The 18769-nt window shown below is 27.2% G+C and overlaps 4 protein-coding genes across 6 annotated transcripts; 2 read left to right on the forward strand and 2 right to left on the reverse strand.

The window, feature by feature from the left end:
* Nucleotides 1-522: 522 nt before the first annotated feature.
* Nucleotides 523-3606, reverse strand: LOC129611873 (TRAF3-interacting protein 1). Its single transcript, XM_055525288.1, has 5 exons — nucleotides 3348-3606; nucleotides 3098-3215; nucleotides 1601-3024; nucleotides 977-1188; nucleotides 523-897 (listed from the first exon to the last, which is right to left on the reverse strand). The coding sequence occupies exons 1-5, from the start codon at nucleotides 3486-3488 to the stop codon at nucleotides 750-752; spliced, it is 2043 nt and encodes a 680-aa protein (XP_055381263.1). The 5' UTR covers nucleotides 3489-3606; the 3' UTR covers nucleotides 523-749.
* A 1037-nt stretch (nucleotides 3607-4643) lies between these two features.
* LOC129609718 (protein suppressor of hairy wing) lies at nucleotides 4644-9361 on the forward strand. Of its 2 annotated transcripts, XM_055521830.1 has the most exons (12): nucleotides 4644-4827; nucleotides 5377-5812; nucleotides 6332-6472; nucleotides 6554-6755; nucleotides 6847-7069; nucleotides 7123-7179; nucleotides 7256-7331; nucleotides 7458-7660; nucleotides 7715-7836; nucleotides 7911-8117; nucleotides 8501-9033; nucleotides 9089-9361. In XM_055521830.1, the coding sequence occupies exons 2-12, from the start codon at nucleotides 5486-5488 to the stop codon at nucleotides 9287-9289; spliced, it is 2292 nt and encodes a 763-aa protein (XP_055377805.1). In that variant the 5' UTR covers nucleotides 4644-4827; nucleotides 5377-5485; the 3' UTR covers nucleotides 9290-9361. The 2 variants fall into 2 exon arrangements, with proteins under 2 accessions (XP_055377805.1, XP_055377811.1); XM_055521836.1 differs by lacking the exons at nucleotides 4644-4827; nucleotides 5377-5812 and adding an exon at nucleotides 6047-6248.
* An 11-nt stretch (nucleotides 9362-9372) lies between these two features.
* Nucleotides 9373-11058, reverse strand: LOC129609749 (queuine tRNA-ribosyltransferase catalytic subunit). Its single transcript, XM_055521867.1, has 3 exons — nucleotides 10485-11058; nucleotides 9700-10425; nucleotides 9373-9640 (listed from the first exon to the last, which is right to left on the reverse strand). Exons 1-3 carry the CDS (start codon nucleotides 10760-10762, stop codon nucleotides 9457-9459), a joined length of 1188 nt encoding a protein of 395 aa, XP_055377842.1. The 5' UTR covers nucleotides 10763-11058; the 3' UTR covers nucleotides 9373-9456.
* A 2082-nt stretch (nucleotides 11059-13140) lies between these two features.
* On the forward strand, nucleotides 13141-17167 carry LOC129609733 (DDB1- and CUL4-associated factor 10 homolog). 2 transcript variants are annotated; one of them, XM_055521856.1, is made up of 6 exons: nucleotides 13160-13175; nucleotides 13263-13501; nucleotides 13955-14068; nucleotides 14124-14493; nucleotides 14547-14702; nucleotides 15551-17167. In XM_055521856.1, exons 2-6 carry the CDS (start codon nucleotides 13314-13316, stop codon nucleotides 16697-16699), a joined length of 1977 nt encoding a protein of 658 aa, XP_055377831.1. In that variant the 5' UTR covers nucleotides 13160-13175; nucleotides 13263-13313; the 3' UTR covers nucleotides 16700-17167. The 2 variants fall into 2 exon arrangements, with proteins under 2 accessions (XP_055377823.1, XP_055377831.1); XM_055521848.1 differs by having other exon boundaries at nucleotides 13141-13501.
* The last annotated feature ends 1602 nt before the right edge of the window (nucleotides 17168-18769 follow it).

Consider the following 18769-nt stretch of genomic DNA (forward strand, 5'->3'; position numbering starts at 1 on the left):
ATTATTAATTACAATTAGCACTAAACAATAGCAGACAAGGGCTGCTTAGATTCGTAATTAAGAATTAAGGAAAGCACAATGAAACCTCACTGTAGTCGCAATTACATTTATAAGAAGAAGAAGGTTATTATTATTAATAAGAGGAAGTTTATTTATCAAACCCTCTTTTTATTCTTTTGTCAATTCTAAAAAAGGATAACCATTAAAAGTATACATATTTGAAAGAATACATGAACTTAGTACTTATAAATTATCCTTTGTTTAACAAATTTTATGTGTCTGGAAATATATACATATACATGTGTTGTAAACTCAATCAGCTTCTCAATACCTTAAACTATAAATTTTTGACATACAAAGAAAATTTAAGATTAAATAGTTAACAATTCATTTATTAAGACATCAGACTCCTTACATTAGAAATATTACATTAAATTAACTTTAAAACATATGACATCATAGCTTTAACTGAAACTTCTTTTCTTCAAGTTATAACACTTTAATTTGGTGCAATAAATTTGAAAATATGTAAAATGTACTAATGCTTTTAATTTTGCTTCATACATACATATGTATATGTACTTACATATGTTCTTTATTTTAAAATTAGAATAAAAAATCAGTGCTCGTATTTTTCATCTTTCATATCATTCGTTATCATTGTGGTCGAGCAGTTAAGTGACTTTATTTATTATGGCGAAAGCATCAAAAAATAAAGTAAATTTTTTATAAAAAAAAAATATTCCAAACTAATATTCCGTCAACAAATTATAAATTTTTTCAGAATTTTGCAATATTCTAGCTCTACATTCATCTATCATTTCATTGTATTCCTTTATAGATCCATTAATTTGTTCTAACTGACTTTTCATTGGTTCAATAGCTGATTCTGTTAAACTGAAATATGATTTAAAACAAAAATATTAAATACATAATGTTATTATCATCATGCTTAAATTTATAATATTGCTGTTACCTTTTTTCTTTTTTCAATTCAGCAGAGGTTTGCGAGTATAAATCACGCCACATATTCATCTCCAGTTGCATAGCATCCATATCTTCAGGAATAAAATCCATTAATTTACCAAGTGGATTAATTGATCTAGTTAGATTTTGAATAATATCTCTTAAAGAATTCATTTGCTTTGCGGAACTTTGTCTTTTTTGAATTGTAGTTACATCTAGCTCCTATTAAATTGAAAAATTCAATAACGACATTTACTTTTTTGTACTTTGGCATACCAGTTTTCAACTGACACAATAAGCTTTATTTAAAAAAAATTAGTAATCAATTAATAATGCTTAGAAGACAATATTTATTTTTTGTTTTATTAGATAAAAAAAAAATTATGAGTTTTATTTTTATCATTTTAAAATAAAATTGTCTTGATAATTAATATGAATAGTTGAAAAATAAAAATTATGTTATAAATAATCGTTATTTAATAACAGAATAAAAAAGATTGTACAGTAAAAGTTTTATCTAGTATAACCAAATAAAAATTGCTTATTAAGCATTATTGATTAAGTTTTTAGCTTTTGCAGTGTTTGGTTTCGAATATTATTTTTAGTATATGTATATTATTTTTAGTATAATCACCTCATCTTTCGCTTCTTTTAAATCGTAATTTTGTATCAATTCTTTTTGGGTTTCTAAAATTTGTTGCACTAGATGTCCCTGTTGTAAGTTTTCATCTAATTTCACTTCTTCATCTACTGCCATCATTTTTTTACTGTCTTCTTGTGTGGAACTAGCGTTTTCATTTTCTATTATAACTAAATTTTCTCCGTCATCATCTAATTCGTCGTTGAAAGACTCTACTTTTAACTGAATACCTGCTAATTTTATTTGGTCATTTGGTTGCAAAACTATTTCTATATTTTTGTCTCTCCTTTTAGGAGCACCAGGTCTAGCTGATGGTGGTCTGACACTTGGAGGTCTGAGAGATGTTCTTGGTCTTCCATTTGAATCTTTAGATTCTTCTCTTGTAAAAGTTGATTGCCTTGTTACAGTCGTCACTTCGTTTTGAGAGTTATTGTTTTTAATTTTCTGAATATTCATTTTTTCACTGTTTTCATTTATTTTTTGATGATTTTTTTCTTGTATTTCAACAGATAGGTCCTTTTCCTTAGGTAAAGTGGATTCATTGAAAGTTGATATAAAATCAGTTTTACTTGAATTTTGTGCTTGTTGTGTACCAGATGATTTTCTATTTTCTTTAGATTTAAGGTTTTTTGGAGATTTTTCAGCTTTGTCATTTATAGCTAAATCTAAATTCGTTTTATCAGTTTGCTTATCTGCTTTATCAGCATGACTATTATCGAGCGAGTTTTCGTTCGATATTCCTTCAGTTTCCAGATTTTGCTTGTTTGCACTAATAATTCTTTTCGTTTTTGGTGTTGTTTCTACAGTTTCGTTTGAAATTAGTTTTGTATTAATTTCCTGTTTTGCAGGAGACAAATTCATTTCTTTTTTTTGGTCAGGCACTTTATTTGATGAACTTTTTTCGAATGACTCATTGTCGTTTTTGCTAGTAGTTGATTGTGACTCTTTTAAATTGTCTATAGTTTCTAGTTCTTGAATATGCTGAAGTTGTTTTGCTTCTGATATATCAAATGATCCTTTTGATGTAGAAATTTTGCTATCTTTTGCTTGCTTCGTTTTTTCTTTTTCTTTGAATTTATCCTTCTCCTTTTTAAGCGGAGTTGATTTCGGTTTTTCTTTATTGTTGTTTTTCGAAGTGCTTTGAGCTTTATTATCTGCTCCGTTTTTAGAAATTTGTTTGATTTTACTGGTAGGTTTTGGTTCATTTACCTTTTTTTCTCTGATTTCCTTAGAATCAGGAGTTTTTTTTGATTCGTCTTTTTTTTTAACTGCATTTACTTTTTCAATTGCAGGCTTAAAATCAAATTTTTTATCTAAACAAATTCCCAATATTTGTAACATTTCGTTGGTTTTTGATGCTTCATGACCTGCAACTATTTTTGACGGTCTAGCAGTAATGTTCTCGTTTGAAACCATTTCTAAAATACATATATTTGTATAGACACGTTAATTAAATAACAAAAAGAAAATATTTATGTAAATGTTCATTACTTAAAACATCTATTAGTTTTTGAAGGAATGCAATTTTAGCATTCCGATCTGTGATTCCTTCTGAAGAAAGCTCTGTTTTACTGTAAAGACCTTGCAAACATCCTGTTTCTTTAATTACCTAAAACGCCATGTATATGAATAAGGAAATTACGTTCATATGTACACGTAAGCATTATTTTTTGATTTTCTCTCTCAAAGAAGTGGTGCTTAGTGCAAATTAAATGCGAAATTTAAAAAATTCTATACTTACGGAAATCACAATATCTTGCAAAAAACGAAATGGTGGCTTCTTGAGAAGTTTTTCGGTTAGAGGGGGTTTTTTCACATATTTTCCTAATATTTCTTGTGTTTTCTTGATAACAGCAGGCTCAATAGCTTGTTCTTCTGCCATGTTAATATAATTTGAATTTAAATGTAAATCAAAGGAAACCTCTAAACATAATTTCTGTAAATATAATTTCTATATTGTATAATTATAGTATGCAATCAAATTTTAGTTAAATCATTTAATTTTTCTAGATGAATTTTCAATGAATTTGGAAACTAGAAAACTTTTTAGATTTCTTGCGATTGTTTGTGCCAATCTATAAAATCTATATTTCCATAGCTACATAAAATAATGGTTATAACTGCTGAATAAAATAAAAAAGATATACTTATTTGTATATTCTTGCATATACTTAGGCTTTTGGCTAGAAATATAGGTTTGTATACACTTTCATAACGCATTTAATACGCTGAATTTATATTAAATTTGAAGAAGTGTACACTAATGTACGTACATATTTGCATGGGTTATAAAATCGATCAACCATAAAATCTTTTTCAAAGCGTATTAAATGCATTATGAAAGTTGCATAGTGTATACAAACCCCTCACAATAGGGTTATTATAAATATGTATAACGACAGTTTTCGGCAGTGAATAAACATACATACATAAAATTTTAACCAGATACATTTTGTTTATTGTTTTGTAGAAATTAATTTATTGTTTTAATTTCAATTGATCTCCATATTGTATGTATTTATTCGAAGTTTCTCGACCGTGTGCATACAAAAAGCCATTATTTACACAGTCTGATATTGTTGCTTGTTTGATACTTTTGCTTTTTCTGGCTGTACCCTAATTTTTCAAATACATATTCAACTACATTACGATACTATATAAATTTCTACTGCGGCGATTTTTCTTGTTTTTATCCTTTTCACTCAATTTTTTATTTTTTAACGAAATTGCAAAATTTAAATTGCAATTTAAGTCTTCAATACGAATTTTAATTTAATTAAATACGACATTAATCAAAATTATTTATATTTTGATTGTACTATACGATCATATCAATTTTAGAATCACAAACGAGTTGCGGCTGCGATCTTTTCGTTCATCTTTCTTTAGTCCGTACCTTTGCGAATTTTTTTCTAACTTTCAAAAAATGTCCCTTTAAAAATAATTCCCATAAAATTTTGACATTTATTTGAAGACGGCAACTCTTTTTCTTGATTCTTAAAATCCGACTGAATATATTTTTTGCTTACATTTTACGTGGTTTAGCTGACTTATTCGGCGCAAGAGTATTTTTCAGGAATTATTGATAATTTATAATTATTTCAACTAAAATTCCATATTTTATAATTAGAATATTATATTTTTTTAATACGTTTTCCAATATTAAGCAAAATAAAATTAAAAAAAACTGGTGAAAGCGTCCAACAGGCGTTAGGCTTCTGGTACGTATAAATTTACCATAGAAAATTTTCAATATAAATGGCTTCCAATAAACAATTATAGGATTTTTTTTTTATAATAAAATAAGTTTTGTTGAAATTTGCTAAAATATTTTTATGAAGGTGTTATTAGTTTTTAAAATTTTAAAACAGAATAGGTAAATAAGTAAGTAAAGGTAAATAATTGCATATATTCAGATTTATTTTTGTGTAGAAAATAGCATATCCCAAGCTGGCGCTTTTAAAGCAATACTTTTACCCTCATTATTTTTAAAACAGAAGTGGGTTTTATAATGATTTACTTTGCTTGGTTTCTAAATATTTCTTGCATTTGTTGCATTTCTCGGATACATTATTTAAAAAATTAAACGTCAAATTGAGAATTTCAATAAACTATGTATAGCTGCGCAATGCAATTGATATTTTGCAAATATGGAATAGAAGTACATAATTATATGTAACATTAAACCATCTAATCTGATTTTTTTTTTGTCCAAGTCGAAAATACATCTTAGAATGCTTTATTAATCTTACTTTTTTGTTTTGTTTTAGAACCATCTTTTTTAATTTGCAATAAGCAGGATCTTGAATCTACTTTTTCTAAACAACATTTTCTAATGCATACAAATAGGCGAAACTATTAAAATATATTTTCTCAGTTATGTCTTCAACAAGAACAAGAAAAAGGGAACTTGTTAAGTCGGAAGGCAATGAAGTTGCGCAAGACAAAGAAAATGTCGATTTTGAAGTAATAGATGAAATAGAGTATAATGAAACAAAAGGTACATATACTATAAAAACCAAAAAGGAGCTAGATTCTGAAGATGATGAAGACTATGAAGAAGAAGCAGAAGATGAAGATAACGATGAGAGAGATGAAAAAGACGATGATGCTGTTGAAACGTATGAAATAGCTGATGAAGAGTTGGAAGGGGAAGTTTTTATTCATGTTTGTGCGAAGTGTGATAAACAATTTACTGATGTAAATGTAAGTTTCCAAAATTGTTTTATTAAAAATTCTAATTCCAAATTATTGTGGCTAATTTGTTATATATGTACTTTTGCTGTTTGATTAAATTTTCTATATGTATATAAGTACTAGAGAAATATCTTAATTTCTTAATATGTAACATTTTGTCTTTCGAAGTATTTAAATGCCCCTGTGCATTGGACGGAAAGAGACGACAAAAGTTTGGTCCTGATTCATTTGTATCCTGTTAAAAAGTACTTTGAACCTTTTTTTTTTGTTTTTTTTTTTTGTCAATCAGTTGTTGATGTTCACGTTTGAACATTATTGACCATTTTAAATAAGAGAGCCACTGTAGTAATATTGATTTTTTTGCTTTTGGTTTATTTATCCTTCACCACGAATTCAATAAAATAAAAAAAACAAAATGGATATGTCGCCAGAAGTGGTTTTCAATGTAAAAAAAATAAGTTATTAATTTGAAACATAGAATTGTAATCTTCATATAAACTTATTTCTTTTTTGACCTTTATAAAACAGATCTTGAAAAAGCATTTAACATTCTGTAGTGAATCAATTCGACAAATGTGGGAAAATTTAAAAGAAATAGAAGAAGAAAGTGCTAAAATGCAATTTGATAATTTGTGTTATTGTTGTGGGGACAGCTTTGAAACATGCCATGTAAGTATATTAACCTTACTCAGTAGTGTTATTTAAAATACCTGAAGAATGAGTATGTATTTACATGTTCTATTTTTATAGAGTGGACATATTAGATGTCCCGAATGTCCAAAATCTTTTCGAAATGCTAAAAGCTATGAAAGGCATGTTTTTTTGATTCATTCGAATTCAGACAAACATCCGTGCGGAACGTGTAATGCAAAATGTCCTTCGGAAAAAATTTTAAAATTACATGAAGAGCATCACAAAAATCGCGGAAAACCTTTCGCTTGTAAGAAGTGTGGTAAGTTTTAAAACGATTTATTTTCTTTTTATTTTATTGTATTGTATTGCAACTCTCAATATTCAATGTATGTATTACAAAACACAAATAGGAAACGAATTTACTCGTCTTTATCATTTAAAAAGACATATTAAGTACTCAGGTTGTGATACAAAAACTGCTGAAGAATTTGTTTGTAACGTATGTAGCAAAGTTTTTCATAGAGTAGATAACTTAAGAAATCATCTTAGAGCACATCTGGGTGAAGAAAAAAACAATAGAGACTATCCATGCCCTTATTGTGAAAAAAGTTTTTGTGGAACTTCAACTTTAAAGTATTTTTAATATATTAATAAAATTTTAATTTTTATTTATGTCATATTTGCAGTATTCATATAAGAACCCATACTGGAGAACGTCCTTTTGCGTGTGATTTATGTGAAAAGTAAGTAAACTTTGCCCAAATGCCTTAAATTTATCTTTTTTAGTTTTAAATTAATTTTTCATATGACTTGTTTCAGATTCTTTCCTTCAAACGCAGCTTTAAGAAAACATAGACGATACCACACAGGAGAAAAACCTTATCAATGCGCTTTGGTAAAAAAAGTTTTGTTTTAACTAGAAAATATTTTAATTCTGCATATTAAGATATTAATATGTAAGAAGATATTAAGATTTTTAAGATATTTATAATTGTAATTTTATATTGGGAATTTCATAAAGTGCGAACGAGCATTTGCTGCCAAAGAAGTCTTAAATAGACACATGAAAACTCATACTGGAGAAAAGCCTCATTCATGTGAAATATGTAAAAAAAGTTTTATTCAAGCAACTCAACTAAGAAATCATATGAAGAACCACGACACATCCAAATCAAAAGGATTCGAATGTGCTTTGTGTAATCAAAGTTTTAACAGAAAATCTAAGTAACACAAACACAGATTTTTTTTTTGAAGATATTTTAGTTCATATAATTTTAGATTATCAAAACATTTAATCAACGAACATTCTTTAGCAGCTCAGCAATTCAATTGTACAATATGCACTTATTCATTCAAAAGTAAAGCTGGGTTAAGAACTCATTTCACTAGATGTCATAAAGGTATTTACTACTTAGAAAATAAAATTTAATATATTTGTATATGTACATATGTATTTCAAACCTTTTGTTTTCAGAGGAACAATTTTCGTGTAGTAAATGTAAGGAAACATTTGACGATGAAAAAGTTTTCAATTTCCATAAACTTACCCATTCTGACAATGAAGATGATGGAAGTGAAGAAGAATTGATTCCAGTAATAGATATGAACCAATGCAACATTTGTTTTGAAAGTTTTCCAACTCAAACTGGATTAAAGCGTCATAGCCTTAAAAAACATCCAGGTAATTGTAGTTCATTTATTTTTTTAATATTTTGTAATAAAATATGTTAATTATATAAGTAAAATTTTTAATTAAATGCAAGTCCATGAACCTGAGTGCATAATAGTGATATCTTGAGGTAAAAATTTACTAAGTAAATTTTCTAATTTGTTTTTGTTTTATTTTAATGGTTCATACACACACTCAACCTTAACAAATTAGTTTTAGTTAACTTTCAAAAGTATGTAAATTATCAATTATCAAATTTTAGTACCGTCAAATGTACAACTCTATGAAAATTAACTTTTCGTATTAGGTCATTGTTATTTTTTGCAAACAAATTTTGATTTACGTTAAATTTAAATATATGAGACTATAATCAAAGAGTTAATTTTATTTAAAAGGCCCTAAAAATATTAAAAAAGAAGCTGCATCACCACGCTTGTTAAATGGAAGTACACAATCCAAAAAGGTTACATCACCACCTCCAAAGCGATCCAAAAAAGAAAAGGTTACAAAAAAAACTGGAGAAATTATTGAAGAATTTATAATTGAAGAACTTCCTGAAAACCATGATGCCGAAATGCAAGAGGAAGAAACTTCCAGCAACTTAGTGAAGTCTAATGGACCATCTATACATTCACGCGAACAAAATACAATGCAAGTTATGCATTCTTCTCCTGCAAAAAGTGAAACAACCGTATCTAATAATGATAGATCACCAACCAAATATGAAGAAGAAGAATCAATCAATTTAGAAGAAGTAGATGAAATTTTATTAGAAATTGACAAAGATTCATTTTTATTGAAACTGACCGAACCGAAATTATCAGAGGCAGATGAAAAGTTTAAAGACAATATTACGAAATTGTTAAATTTCTTAGTGGACGAGAAGACACTTAGCAAGTTTGGTTGGCCTGAGGCTCCTGTTGAAATAGTATGTACATAAGAAAAAATTTTTATTGTAATTTTAATGGTTTTATTAATTCCAGGTTTTGCAAAAAGTAATATTAAATTGTGGACATAAAATTAACGTCATTGACAACTCAATAGATTATATTACGCGAATGAGAGAATATGTAAAAATATTTTTCAATGTAGTTGTTGAAAGCGATACTATAAAAGATTTGTTAAACAATTTAACTATTGATGAGGTTATTGATCACTTCGTTAGCAAGGCCGAAGATATTTAAATTTTAGGACAGACCTTTTTTTATGTATTCGTTTCTTATTTTTATATGATAAAGTAACAATAAAGTAAAGTAACAATACTTCATTTTGGTGTTTTAAAAATTTCCATTCAAAATAGAATAGAAAAATTTTATTCATTTTTAATTTTTAATAATAAATAACCATAGTTCTACCTTTTTAGGACTATGTTGACAGCCGCTAGAGCATCATGAATCCAACCGGGAATCTCCCGTCCTTCAAAATGCAAGTACATAAATTTTTTTACAAAATCTGGGAATTTATCTTGTTTAATGGCTTCTCGCATGTCATCCATTAGTTTTAATTGAAAAGCAATATTGTGTATTGATAAAAGACTAAAATTTATGTAAGCTATGATAATTGGTAAACCTAACAAATTTTCTAAATATTTTACCTGCATGCTACTGGTTCAACTGTAACAATATGATGTAGATATGATCTTGTATATGTTTTACAGGTACTACATTTGCAATCTGCATCGATCGGTTTATGATCCAGGGCATATTTTTTATGCTTTAGATTTAACTGTCCTGAATAAATCAAAGCACAGCCAAATCTTGCAGTTCTTGTTGGAAAAACGCAATCGAACATATCGATCCCTAATGCAACGCATACCACTAAATCTGCAGCAAAACCTACACCCATAAGATATCTTGGTTTATCTTTAGGCAAAATATTCGTGCAAATGTGAACAGTTTTCCAAAAATCGTTTTTACTCTCTCCTCCACTGAGTCCCCCTACAGCAAAAGCTCTTACATTTTTGTTAATCATTTCTTTGGCGCATTTCTCGCGTAGCTTTAAATCTAAGCCGCCTTGTATTATAGGGAATATGCTTTGGTCCTGGTCGCGTTTATGAGCTTTTAAACATCTATCTAACCATCGAATAGTTCTATCTGTTGCTTCTACCACTCTTGGCCCTGATATTGTAGTTTTTACAACATCATCTAATTGCATTATAATATCCGCTCCAATTGTATTTTGTATTTCAATGGAATGCTCTGGAGTTAACATACATTCAGTATCGTCATAAGGAGATTTGAATTTTACACCTTCTTCATTAATTTCAGCTAATTTTAGTAGAGACACCATTTGAAAGCCTCCAGAGTCTGTAAGAATTGATCTGAAAATTATGTATTATGTATATAATTTGTGTAAACATGACTTAGCTCTATGCCCTACCTAGGCCAGTTCATAAAATTATGCAAGCCTCCACAAGATTTTAAAACATCTGTTCCAGGTCTCATACCCAAGTGATAAGTGTTACCCAAAATAATTTGACAATTAAGTGCTAATAACTGGTCTGACAACATACCTTTTAGAGTACCTTGTGTACCGACAGGCATAAAAACCGGTGTATTAACTGGTCCATGACGCAAGCTCATAACACCTGCTCTTGCTTTACTAGTCGAACATTCTGCTAATAAAACAAATTGCAACGGAGGCGTGGCCATTGTCATGAAAACTGTTTAAAACTTCTTGATCTAGTCTTTATAAAATTAACAAGTTTAACCCTTTAACATTTAACTTAGAATGTATTTACAAAATACAACTACTCAAATTAACTTCGATTATTTATTGTAGAAATATAGCAAAGTCGCCAAATTTTGCTATACAAAAATCAATAATTTAATAAATTAGTATAAAATAAAAATTAGTAGTATGTTAATTATAACTTTATTTTTAAGTTTCCAATATAAAATTTATCAAAACATTAGTTAGATGGCTAATACACGAACGCCCTAACCTAATACCTACGTTCTATACACATAATAAAAATAATATGGATATTAAAATGACAATCATGACATTATGTAGGCGCTAAGATACCAAATGACATTATGTAGTATCCGATTTTTCAGATTTTTCCAAATTTTATGTGAAACCAATATGGTAACGCTAGCACCCACATACATATATATTTTCTTGTATAGAAAAAAATATAATAAATATAGCTATAGGTATAAATATACCTTGACATTATAAAAAATCTGTATTTTTGTCAGCATAAAAAAAATACTCGCATTTATGATTAAATTTTAAGGAGATAAAAAAACAAACTAACATTTTAATTTTACTACATTTTAATTGTCATTTAGGCTAAATCAGAACAAAACAACAAAATTTAATAAAATAATTTACATTTTATTTTTAAAAAAGTATCGTTTATATTTTTCAAAAAGCTCTCTTATTAAGAACTAAATTTAAACAAAAATCAAATCAATTTATTCTCAAAAATGCCTAATATAATGTTCGGAATGAATTTGTCAGTTAACTTTTTATTTTTATAAATTTTTTAATGTAATTTATTTAACATAATTTTATTAATTATAAACAATAGGTACTTGCATTTATTTTTAAACCTTTACATAATAATATTGCATTTAATGTGTCTGTTAATTGTGTGTTTCCATTTTCGGTTTTGAGTAACAATAATCCCCAAAACATGAAATTTAAAAATGTGAATACTCTTACATTTAAAGTTTTTAATGTCTGGTGATGCTAAAAACGTGACATTCTGGATAAGAAATCTGGTGATTTTTGAAATTTGAAAAATCAAATAAATCTGGAAATATGGGAACGCTGTCACGTACAATGCTGTACGTAAAAAAGTTATTATATTTATAATACATATACTATGCTTAGAATGTATTTATGGACAAGAAATAACAGCTATCAAACTCAGAAATAGTATTTTAAAACCAACGGGACCAGCCAAAATGTAAAAAGAGAACCAATTTTAGTACTTTTTTTTTTTGAGTTTTATTTACTATTTCATTCATAAAATATAATGTAGGCACTTAAATAATATATAAAAATTAAATTTTTGTGATTATAAGGTTATTGCTTTGAGTGCTACGCTACATTTACTTATATTTTAAACACATACAAAATGTGTAAAACGTAAAATATGTTTGCATATTACAAAAGATTGGTAATACACATCAACAATTTTATTACATTGCTTTGACCTTTAAGTTAAAAACAGAATAAGAGCAATTTTCCGCGGTGAAATGTCAGAATTCGTTTAGAATACACATATTTAAATGGTACTGCCCAGAATCAAGCGAAATTACCGCCGCAAATTTCGACGATTTTTTTCCGTTCCTCTGTTCTAAGTTAACGCAAATCGTCCGCAATTACGCATCAGACGGAATCTACGATAAAATTTGATCAAAATCTGCACATCAGATTCATATTATATCTCAAACATTTTAAATAAAACATAAAAAAATGGCTATTCCTGGTAAACCTTTTTTAAAAATTTATTTTTGATTTTACCAATTTCAATTTTTAACGGCAATTTTTCAACTCATTTTTGATACCGGTTTCATTCACTTTACTTGTGTTTTTCAAAATTTAATTTATTTCGTTGACACATCCGCTCGTTCGTAATAATTTAGGACTTGTAATAAATAATAGTAAACGTGACATCAAATTTTGCAAGTTCTATATCCAAATTGTAAACTGAAAAATTTTTCAATGTCAACTAATCCAAAATGTTTAGCAAACGTCAAATAGAAGCAATAATAAAGCAAATCATGCATCAACAATTTTAGGTATATTTTACTTAAATTTTCAAAACATTATAGTTTGCATTTAATTGTATTGTTTGGGTATAATAAAATTTTTATTAGTGTGGTGTATAAATTGTAATAAAACTTTGTTTTGAGACAATTTGAAAGTTTGGACAGAATGTATCCTATTATTTTTCAAATTCGGACATCAACCCTTATTTTTAAGCATTTGTTAAATATTAAATGACCGCATAATTGCGGCAATGCTACACACTTTGTGCATTTGAAGTTTGAATTGTCAAGTTGTTCTCGGACTCGGTTGTTCTTATGAAGGATATAAATTGAATACGAACAGGTTGATTAGACTCTTTTTGAGATAATAAATATATCGATTGTTTAATAATTTTAAAAATAAAACATTTTGTTTTCTGGTTTTTGATAGTAGAAAGAAAGTCTTTTAAAATAACTGATTCTGATATAACAAAAGATTGTGATGACTTTTTACAATTGGGTAACAAGACGAGAAAATGGTTTTAAACCAAAAATTGGTGATGAAGATTTTATTTTGAAATTGATTTACAAATCTTTGAAACCTTGGAATTACTGGAATGAAGAATATTCTTCAATAAAAAACACATCGGATTTTGGTGCTGTTTTCAATTTAGAATTTTCTCCAGATGGGTATGCAATAATATCTATTTCTATCTTACAAAAACAATAACAAAAAAAGAAAAATACAAAAAATTAAAGTTTTTTTACTAAAATGTAGAGAAAAAGATGTCGTTTAATATTCATATGAACAATAATTTAATCTTTTACTAATAATATAAAAATCAATGTTTAAGAATTTAAATTTATTAGTTCAAATTAGTAGTCTAAATTAAAATAATTCACCTTCAATTTTCTCTGTTTTCTAATATTAATTTTCAATGCGTGTCATCATTTGATGGTCTTAAATAATAAATTTAATAACCTGTTTTTAATTACATACTAATAAATAAAGCATTATTTAAAAGGATAGGATTTATATGTCGTAAAAAAAATGCATATTGCTCTGAAAATGCTCTTTTGTTATATATGTTTTAAATATCACCTTTGTTACTTTATGAACTACTAAAATATTTAAAATTTTAGAAATATATTGGTTGCAGCTTGCGAAAAAAAATCTATTGTGTTGTATGATTCCACAACTACAAAACAAACAAAGGCAATTGTAAATGCCCATACAGACAATGTAAATTGCGTAAAGTATGTTTTATATTTTTCAAAAAATATATCAGTAAACCACATAAATATTTCACAGATTTTTGGATAATAGAACTTTTGCAACTTGCTCGGATGATACTACAGTGGCAATTTGGGATGTAAGAAATTTAAATAGTAAAGTTCGAAGCTTACAGGGTCATTCAAATTGGGTTAAAAATATAGAATATTCTCATATTGATAATCTTCTTGTTACATCTGGTTTTGATGGCAGTATTTATACGTGGGACATAAGTTCATATACAGAACAAAGTTGTATATACCAAAAAGTGTTTCATACTTCCGGTTTAATGCGCTGTCGACTAACACCGGATGCAAAAAAATTAATCATATGTACAACAGGAGGCTATCTCATTATAATACATGATCTAAATTTAGCAACTCTGGCAAAAGATTTAAATGGCTTCAAGGTAAGGTTTAAAATTGAAAACGAAATTTTTTCTATATCGTTTTGCATTTTCAGCCAAATATATATAGGTTAATGCAATTAGGTAGACAATTTATTCCAAATGCTGCGAAGTTTGACAATATATTCTCAAAGGAACAAAAGCGTAATCGTGTTGAACTAGTCAGTGATTTTCCCGAAAAAAATGATGCAGAAATTGTTTGTGCGCTTCAGGTAACGGAATTTACAAAAATATTGTTTTTATAATAATAAGGGTAAAATCAAGTAGCTTCAGCAATACTCAATATTCGGTCAAACAAAAACGATTGGAAATAAGAATATGTTTCATTTTTAGAATATTTTGTTTTTTCTTAAAATATTTCTGGGTTTTTTCACTTTAATTTTAAAAGCAATCGAAATTTGTAAATTGATATATTATTGCGTTTAAAATTCGAACTATTTGAAGGTTCGCAGTGCACTTTTTTGACAATTTTTTTAGTGCAAACTGTTTTTAATTTTAAGTCTGTTTGTTATAATTTTATTATTAAAGGTAAGGACAATACGGTTTTTTATATATGTTGAAATTAAAAAAAAAATGCAAATTTTATGAAAAAAAAATAATAGGATTATCTATGAACTAAAATTACATAGTTTAGTTTGCTTAGCACTAAAAGGCATGGAAAAATTTTAATTTCTAATTTTCGGTCTAAGCACTTTTCAGTCAGTTTAATATATTTAATATTAAAAAGCATACGTTATGTAGCATTTATGCATACGTGTATGTGTATGAATAATTTTTTTTTTTAAAATACCTCGTTTAACGGCCATTCGACTTTCGACAAATAGTCGTAATCGAAATACAGTTTTTCTCAACGCTTGGCTGTCAGTAAAGCTGTCTAGGGTATTACAAAAATTGTTAACAATATATTTACTATAAAAATTGATAATGAAAACTCCTTAAGAGACTGAGCATTGGTGCTTTTACCCTGCTGCCTAAATGTTTCATTGATATTGTATAAATGTATACCTGATTTGAAATTTTAATAATACATACATATTTTTTCTTTATTAATTACTATTAGATTCATCCACAAGGGTGGTGCTGTCTCTCACGTAACATTAGTTATGATCAAAGTTCGGAATGGACCTGTTTGCATGATATCCAGGAGTGTGCAACCGCAGAACGTGAAGTATATAAAGAAAACGAGTCTCATCTTCCTGTGAAAAAACGCAAATTAAGTGAAACGGAAAGAAGTAGTACAGTTGGGAATAGTAATGACCGTCCAACTACTTGTGCTAATAATAATACCTCAAATAGTAATATTGGAACAAGATCAACGCCACTTTTAGCCATGGCAAGTGCTAGTATAACAAGAAATGGATCAACAGAAAACAGAAATAATGAAAATGCCAATCGAAATATGTCAGTAAATGGGTCTAACCGAACTGAAACATATGGGTCAGATATTTGGGCTGCCGAAGTAACAGTGCATGACCGAGCTTTTCGAACTTCTTTAGGTGTACGTAACTCTGGCGCTCATGCTTATGCTTATGTTTACCCTATTAGTAGCGGTGTGATACCTCTTAGCAGATCAACTGCGGAACTAAATCTATTTGATAGGACAAATATGAGAATTTCTTTATCCTCTCGCACACCTTCCAATAACGATGACGACGATGATGACGATGATTTAGACGATGAGGATGATGAAGATGATGATGACGAAGATAGTGAAGATATCAATTTAACATATGATAATTTACAATTTCTGCATGGTTCAAGCACTAGTAGAAATAATATTAATGAAAATAATTCGCAAAACACAAGCCCTTTGACGAGTTCCAGTAATTTAATATGTCCAGCAATAAGTTTTATAAATAGCAACGCAAATCGCAAAATATATATTAATCATAAACGATTAATGTATTATATTGAAGAGCCAACCAAAGGACAAGGTTTTATTAAGGAGCAAGCATTTTCAGCAGATGGTAGAATTATATGTTCGCCATACGAAAATGGGGTTAGATTATTAGCATTTAATGATGACTGTTCCGATTTACCAACAGCCGTATCATGCAGTGCGTACAAGAGACCTCAACTGCTTAAGGAAATAAACAAAATTTCAACTCATAAGGACATTGTTGTTAGTTCTAGATTTAACCCAAAATATCCCTTACTTGTTACTGGCTGTTTAGCTGGAAATATAACTTGGCATCAGTCCGATTTTTAAAAATTCAATAATTGAAAATGTTTATTAATTAGCTATTACATAAAATAATAAGACTATGTATTTAATTTTGTTCGTACTTAGGTATTGGCTTAAGAGAATTTAAAATAAAAACGATTTAGATATAAATATTTTTTAGTTTAATTAATATACATATAGTAAATTTTTCCAAATCTTTCTTTTTTCCTGAATTTTTTCCCAAATTTGAATGTGCAAGCATTTATTAATTTAATTACATTTATTTCGTTCTTAATACTTTTGTATTTAAACCATAATGTATTATGTGGTGTTCATTTATTACGTATGTATACTGTAGGCTGTACAGACATTGCTTTATTAGATTGACTTCACTGGAATAGCTTTAGTGTATAGTAAATAAGTACTTTAATAAAAAAATTTAAATTAATAAAAGTATTAATTTCTTTATAAATTTTAAATTACCACCAAAAGTATTTAAAACCATTAAAAGTGTTTAAAAATACATTCAGTTCCGTATTGTTTTAATGAGTAATTATGTACATATTGCCAAGTATTCCATAAGGCTAATATGTACATAATATGTACGCAAATTACAAAAGCTTAACAATAATAAATTTGCATGTGTCGAAAGATATGGATTCGAGTCAAGTGGTTTTGAAAAGTTGTTAATAAATTAAATTAAATTTAAAATGCACATTATAAAATTTTATAATAATTCAATTTTTTAATATTTTTAAGTACATTGAGTTTAGTTTGATTTTTAAATTTTTATAAGTTATCTACATATTATTTTTATACAATAGTATGTATATATATATATATATAAATATATATATTTATTATTACAAATTAAAGTACACAATGTATGCACATACGTATATGAGTACATAAACAAAAATTTTTAACAATTTATAAACTATTGCACATTCATAAGTATATTTTTCTAGTATTCTATTCTAATTCATGTTTGTTTTTTTTCACATAATTAAAAAATGAAAACATACATATTAATTTCGTTCAAATTAAAACTAAAGGATTACGAAGAAAATAGTATACATACGATGATGCACTTTCTATTCAAAGAAATATGATTATAATTTTTAGCTTTAGCCTTATTTTAAATTATATATCAGGAATGTATACGTTTTATTTTATTCTGTAAAAATCGTTGTTAATTCACAAATTTATGGAACTTTGGAATCATCTAAAAATATTCGTTTTATGACGTTACTAAAAAATACGTAAGTAAGTAATGTACACGGAACTAAATGTGCTTATGTACATATGCAAATGCTCAATCTCTCAATACAATATTAGAGCTATTTCTGCTGAGGAACAAAAGCTTAGTTTTCTGAGGATTTGAAATAAGAATTAAATATACTTGAGTCTATTTATTATAGAAATTTAACTAATATTTTTAGTAAAATTACATGTTATTCCTTATAAGTTATAATTTATAAAGAATTTTCTGTTTTTTATTATGTATATTTTATATTTTTGCTATTCATATTATAATATCTGCATTCAAGTTTATGCTAGATAGTTCGCATGAAATTAAATTTGTTCATTTGAATATGGTTGAATATTTTGAATAACATTTTTTTATATATTTCCAGCATAATCAGTTAAGAAATATAAAATTTCAGAATCGTTTCAAATTGAAATCAAGATTCTCCAAGTGCTTTTCTTGTAAATCTCACTTTTTTCACAGCTTTTATAAATTTTTGTTAACGTTATGTATATTAATTATTTATATACCTATGTATAATTGTGGATTATTAATAATTTTCGTACATACAAATTCTGGACTCTTAAAATAATAATTAAATTAATTGCTTATTAAAATTTGTGTTTATTTTTCTATTATTTGAACTTTTAGGTTTACCCTTCTTATCTCCTAATAATAATTGTTTTTTTAATATTCGGAGAAAAATTTAAATATTTTGCTTTGCAAAAAAATAATCAAACATTATTATAATTACTGCTCAATTTAATTTTTTTTACTAGTAGTTATGAAAATGTAGTATACCACATAATACTGACATGAGAAAGCAAATATTATTCAAAATGATTTTATTAACTACAATTAATTAG

Source organism: Condylostylus longicornis, unplaced genomic scaffold (assembly GCF_029603195.1).
Source record: "Condylostylus longicornis isolate FDR11 unplaced genomic scaffold, ASM2960319v2 ptg000004l, whole genome shotgun sequence".
Classification (NCBI taxonomy): Eukaryota; Metazoa; Arthropoda; class Insecta; order Diptera; family Dolichopodidae; genus Condylostylus; species Condylostylus longicornis.